The 6,454-nt window shown below is 37.8% G+C and overlaps 1 protein-coding gene across 9 annotated transcripts in view; it reads left to right on the plus strand.

The window, feature by feature from the left end:
- ABL2 (ABL proto-oncogene 2, non-receptor tyrosine kinase) overlaps positions 1-6,454 on the plus strand; it is a 115,796-nt gene that overhangs the window by 79,596 nt on the left and 29,746 nt on the right. For 3 of the 9 annotated variants that reach the window (XM_025430154.3, XM_025430159.3, XM_025430158.3), the window contains exon 2: positions 6,285-6,347. The exons of 2 other annotated variants lie outside the window; for them this stretch is intronic. In XM_025430154.3, coding sequence (XP_025285939.1) covers positions 6,285-6,347 — 63 coding nt within the window. Of the gene's footprint in view, positions 1-863; positions 1,074-6,284; positions 6,348-6,454 lie in introns of those variants that run through there. 4 more of the 9 variants (XM_025430155.3, XM_025430160.3, XM_049112180.1 and 1 more) reach the window with 4 other exon arrangements.

Consider the following 6,454-nt stretch of genomic DNA (forward strand, 5'->3'; position numbering starts at 1 on the left):
CAAGTTCATATGCTATGCTGTTCTCCCCACAAGTGTAGTTATTATCTGTCACTACACAGTGCTATTGTAATCCCATTGATTGTATTCTCTATACTGTACCTTTTCATCCCTGTGACTTATTTATTCCACAACTGGAAACCTGTGTTGCCCACTCCTCTTCACCCATTTTGCCCATCTCCCTACCCCTCTCTCCTCTGACAACCATCAGTTCTCTGTATTTATGGGTCTGTTTCTGCTTTTTGTTTGTTTTGTTTTTTAGATCCCACATTTAAGTGAAATCATGTGGTATTTGTCTTTCTCAGTCTGACTTATTTCACTTAGTATAATACCCTCTAGGTCTATCCATGTTGTCACAGTCATGCCATATTTTAAACCATATTAAGCTGTAGAGCCAAAATGTTAGTGGAAGGCAGTTATTGCCTGGCTTCTGTGCTCATGAATCAGATTGTAACTATTTCTTTGACTTTGGATTTGTGGTTACTTGAGCTAATTTAAGTGATGCAAAAGATGAGTCTCCATAGGGCGTTTCCTCTTTTAAAAGCATATTTGGTATTTTATTGTAAACAGGTTTTCTCCAAGGGAATTTTTCTCTACAGTCTTACTTCATCATCCATTTAGGAACAAAATCCCATGTATATATATTGATCCCTACATATTTTTATTATTTGTTACTCTTATGTGTGTTGGTTTTTATTTTACTTGTTTTTTGAAAACGTTCCCAAAGGTTCTTCTGAAGAACCGTTCTGACTCAGTCTTTGCTGATTACTAGACATTTAACTGTAGGTTACTCTCCACCCACTTTGGGACTTGTAAATTCTTAACCTCCTATTGGTTTCCTCTGGCCACTGAGTACATGAGTAAATGCCACATGCATGTGGTATTGCTTGTCAGGGAGTGGAATTCTAAGACTTCCTCTACATAGAACAGTTTAACTTTTGTGCTTCAAGGCAGAGGAATGGTCCTTGGAACAGTCCTGCTTCCACCCAATAGTTATGGCAGGGATCAGGACACATCGTCACTTTGCTGCCTGTGTAGTAATGAAGCCTCAGAAACTGCTGTACCCAACTTGACAGGTATGGTTCAAAAGTGATAGGTTGGGGAAGGAGAGAGAATCACAGTAATCAAGTGTGAGTGGAGATTTCAAAAAAAATTTTCTCAGCTACTGTTACTGTCTTCATTGTTGGCCAGTGATGTTTTATGTGCTTTTTTTTCTGGTATTTCATTTTTTTTTTTAAGATTTTATTTATTCATGATAGGGAGAGAGAGAGAGAGGCAGAGATACAGGCAGAGGGAGAAGCAGGCTCCATGCAGGGAGCCCGATGTGGGACTTGATCCCTGGTCTCCAGGATCGCATCCTGGGCCAAAGGCAGGTGCTAAACCGCTGCACCACCCAGGGATCCCCCTTTTCTGGTATTTCATAGTAGGATCTCAGTAAGTACTTACTGAAAGAAAGAATAAATGAATAATATGTAATATTTTGTGATATTAAGATGTATATGGCTTGATATGAAGAGTTAAGCTATATTGAGAACTGTTGAATGATTTATCCAACCACCTTACATAGTTCTTAAAAGAGGTATTAAAAAGTAGTAGCTTCTTAGAGAATGTGCAATCAGATAAAGTAGAATTCTGGCAAGATAAGGTTTTTAGAATGCTTGGAAATAAATGCCTTAACTGAAAATTTTTTATATTTATTTCTCCAGTTCCTTACCTGACAAGTTTCTAATTAAACTGATAAAAGTTTTTGAACAACTAGTTGGTGACAATGGTTTTTAATAAAATTAAAAATTAAATTTAGGAATTATCTCTGAATTTGAGTCTTATTCTGGATTTTTAACATGTTTAATCCTGGTAACTTACTTTGTACAAACTGCTTTGTTTTGCCTTATTTTTATTGTCTTCTGCAAGTCTATTGGAAAAAAGTAATAAAATTACTTAATAGTCGTATTTTTGCTACCTGGGTTCTGTATCGCATAAGTGAAAATTGAGTCTTCTGTTGTTTTATCTGAAGCCCATGATCTACCTCAATAATAGCGATTAATGAAAGATTAACCCACTAAAGTACCCAATACATAGTAGTCACCTCACATTGTTAAAAAAAAAAAAAAAAAAGCCATTCCCAGCCTTCACACTTGCATTTGAGCAAAGTACATCTGAATCATCCAGATGTGTCTGTTTTAGGCCGATGAGGAAAGTGGCATAAAGTAGACCTACTGGGTAACACTGTGACATTTACTTGCTCTTCCGATAGCCCCCTCCCCTTTTTGCTTTTATTCCTTAGCTTGTTTTCTTGCATTTAGTTCTTTAACTCTTTATGATTCAGTACATGTTCATACTTGGCCTCAGGAAAATGTTAGGATGTTTTTTGTCTTTGAAACATTTTCCCTTTTGTTTGGTACTAGCGGATAGGATGGTGTTTAAGTGGATATCCTGTGCAGACAGATTGTGCAGGAAATTGACCCTTAGTTCTATGAGAACAAAAGCACGAGTGGGAAAAAAGAAAGGAAGGAAATAAGATCTTTGACGTGACCGAAAAGATCATAGAAGCAGAGATGGGAAGAAGGGGAGTGGGGAATGAAAATATTATTTTCCAAGTCATGGTTCTTTTAGTACTTTGGCCTCGAAAATTACTTTTATCCTGTATTTGTTATTTTGTATATGTGAGAAATGTACAGTATTATTTGGCCTATATACATCTTTTAAAGTTTACCAAGGGGTGCCTGGGTGGCTCAGTGGTTGAGCGTCTGCCTTTGGTTCAGGTCATGATTCCAGGGTCTTGAGATTGAATCCCACATCAGGCTCCCTGTTGGTGTTGGGGTGTGTACTTCTCCCTCTCCTTCTGCCATTTCCCCTGCTTGTGTTCTCTGGCTCTATTTTTCTGTCAGATAAATAAATAAAATGTTTAGAAAAAATAAAGTTTACATCAAATTGTGCTTTTCGCCTTTTTTCAAATAATGTGGTTTTTAAGAAGCTGAACTTGCTTTTAGCAAACCTCCTCTGAACTTGATGGAGCTTGTCTCCAGTACAGATGAATCGCATATTGTAGACATGTCCTTGCACGTTGACAGCCTGTCACTCTGTCATCAGTGCACAATTCCTGCTCATCAAAATTTAAGTGCTTTCTCTGAAACCTTTTCTGATCTAGAGTTTTGTTTTTTATTCTGTCGTCTTATAGCGGGTACAGCATGTGAGTGTAACAGTACACAATTCATTTATTTAACAAATGTTTTTTGAGAGATTCTCATATATATGCACTGTTCTGGGTGCTTGGAATTTATCAGTGAATAAAGCAGACAAAAATCCTTGTCCTTATAAAATTGATATTTTAGTTGGAGGGAATGAGATAATAATACATGAATGTAATAATAAGTAAATTATATTGTTTGTGATAAGAGCTATGGAGAGAAATAGGGAAGGAGACATGGGGGGATGTGGGAGTGTTGTCAGGAATAGCTGTATTTTAAAATAGGATAGTCAGAGAATGCTGTACCAAGCGGGTTCACATTTGAGTGAAGTATCACGTAAATGTCTTAGACAGAAGTATACCTGCCTTGTTCAATCAAGTAGTAGCAGGGAGGCCAGTGTCCAGAATGAGGTAATCTAGGGGAAGAGCACAGACAAGTAAAGGCAAGACAAGTTGTGAAGAGCCTTGCAGGCTTTTGTAAGACTTTTGCCCTTTTACTCTAAGGTAGGGAGTCACCAAAGAGTTTGGAGCAGAAGAGTAACACAATCTGACTTATGCTTTAAAAACTGGCTGGTGGGCAGCCCCGGTGGCCCAACAGTTTAGCGCCGCCTTCAGCCCGGAGCGGGATCTTGGAGACCCAGGATCAAGTCCCACATCGGGCTCCCTGCATGGAGCCTGCTTCTCCCTCTGCCTCTTTCTCTCTGTGTGCCTCTCATGAATAAATACAATCTTAAATAAAAAATAAAAAAATAAAAACTGGCTGGTGTGTTGAGAATAGAGAATAAGGAAGGATAGAAGTATGGAAATCAGGAGCGTGGTGAAACTCAGTACAGAGATGAGGGTGATAATTGGGTGGTGGTGGTGGAGGGGGTTAGAAATGGATTAGATTCTGGGTATATTTTTGAAGGTAGTGCCAATAGGATTTCCTTATGGATTAATTGTGGCATGTGAAAGCAAAAAAAAAGGAGTCCTGAGTGATTCTGAGGTTTTTCATCTGCCCCCTTCCCCTGCTCCATCCCGGCCAGCTTTATTGGTATAATTGACATAAAGCATTGTGTAAGTTTAAGATGTACAGTGTGGTTGATTTGATACTTACATATTGCATGATGATTACCACCACAGCATTAGTAAACGCCTGCATCACATCACATAATTATTTCTTTTTTTGTGGTGAGAACACTTAATATTTGCTCTCAAGAGTAATATAATAACTTTCAAGTATATAATACAGTAGTAATATAATCACTGTGCTATGTTATGTGCTGTGTTAGATACCCAGAATTTATTCATTTAATAGCTAGAAGTTTGTATTCAAACTTCAAGGTTTTTGGCCTGAGCAGCTAAAAAGAGGGAATTGCCATTAACTGAGTTGGGGAATTCTGTCGGTGAAGGAGATTGGGGGAAAGAACGGAGAGTGGTTTCTTGTAGTAAGTTCAAGTAGTGTTATTAATGATTTATGATCTTTATATTCTGAAGGTCTGGATGACATATGGTAGATGTTCACTAAAATTATTGGTTTTGTAAACCTTAAGTGTTCTATATTGGGTTTCACAAAGTAAGGTATAATTGTCTGGCATTTGCTGGTTTTGGCCTGCTAGGATTTAAGAGTTGCCTTCAATGTCTGCTTAATTATTATTTCTAACTCGGTCACTGACACTACAGTTTTACTATATGTGCTGCTGAGGCAAGAACTAACTTGGTCACCATAGTAGAAAAGTTCTTGTTACCCTTCAAACAAGGGGGACGTCTATCCCAAAGGAAGAAAATGTACTTGAACTGTTTGATAATCATTAAACAGAGTAATAATCACAAAATGTCATAATGTTAACATGATCACTGGAAAGAAACACTTATTAGAGGATCATGTGATACTCAGTATAGAACCTAATAAATATTACAAATATTCTCTATACTCTTTGGCAGTTCTTTTCATTTTAATAAAGGATTGGAATTTTGTAGCTCCATGGAAATTCTGCTAGAGTGGATACTTTCTCATTAGAATAAAGAAAAACATAGTACATTGACTTGTTTGAAGGATGTTTCACATAATATGGTATTTTGTTTATTTGGTAATCCTAATTGGTTAACTGTGTTTAAACAAGGAGCAATATATCTAATTCACCTTAACTTTTTAGGACATCTGGGCATACCTTCAGACATGTCATAGTATTATTAATGTGAACAAAATTTAATTCTGAAATTGTAAAAATAAATTCCTTTTAAGAGGAGCAAGAAATGTGATGAAGTAAACTCTAAAACTATTAGGAAAATTACACATCTAACCTACTACAGAAATTTCTGTAGACCGTCATGAAGCCATTTTTAAAACACTGGTTAATGCTGTTTGATTGATTGATTGATTGATTGATGATTTTATTTATTCATGAGAGACACACAGAGAGAGGCAGAGACATAGATAGACAGAGGGAGAAGCAGGCTCCATGCAGGGAGCCCGATGTGGGACTTGATCCCGGGTCCCCAGGATCACGTCCCCGGCCAAAGGCAGGTCCCAAACTGCTGAGCCACCCAGGGATCCCCGGTTAATGATGTTTTAAGATTAAAATACATCTCATTATTTCCCATTACTTATATTTTTGTATAATTTGGTCATTCAGTCAGCATGTATTGAATACATATTATGTATTCTTGCTAGGAAAAAGATACAGTTCTTATGCCAAGGAGTACATTGTAAGGCTTGGGAAATAAACATCAATTGAGGATATTGTAAAGATGAAGATAGAGGGTACAAATGCAGCAAGTGTAATGCTTTGGAGAACACAGGGAGCAGGGAGCAGGTGAGGTTTCCCAGATGAGGTTACATTGGAACTGAGTGTTATAAAATGAGTAGAAGTGAGCCCGTCAAAAGAAGGGTGGGATGAGATCACATTGCAGGTAGCCAGGTCACCTGAACAAAGACACAAAAAAGCAGGAAGTGTCATGGTATGTGTTAAAGTTTAGAATTTGAGATGTAGAGTGCGAAAGGTAATGCTGGAGAAGAGATCATAAAGACCTTAAAGGCCATTAAAGAGATTTTAGCTTGGTGGTGAACTGTTGAAGGATCTTAAGAAGAGTGACATGGTCAAATTTTTGTTTTAAATAGATCACTTTGCCAGCTGTGTGGAGGATGGCTTTGAGGGAGACAAGACTGGAGGCAGTAGTCCAGGTGAGAGATGGTGGGGATCTGATCTGAGGCATTGGCAGTAGAGATGGAGAGGAGGGCGTGGGTTTGAAAAGAAATAAAACCACAGATTCAAGGGGTTTTCTCCTTCA

Source organism: Canis lupus, chromosome 7 (genome assembly GCF_003254725.2).
Source record: "Canis lupus dingo isolate Sandy chromosome 7, ASM325472v2, whole genome shotgun sequence".
Lineage (NCBI taxonomy): Eukaryota > Metazoa > Chordata > Mammalia > Carnivora > Canidae > Canis > Canis lupus.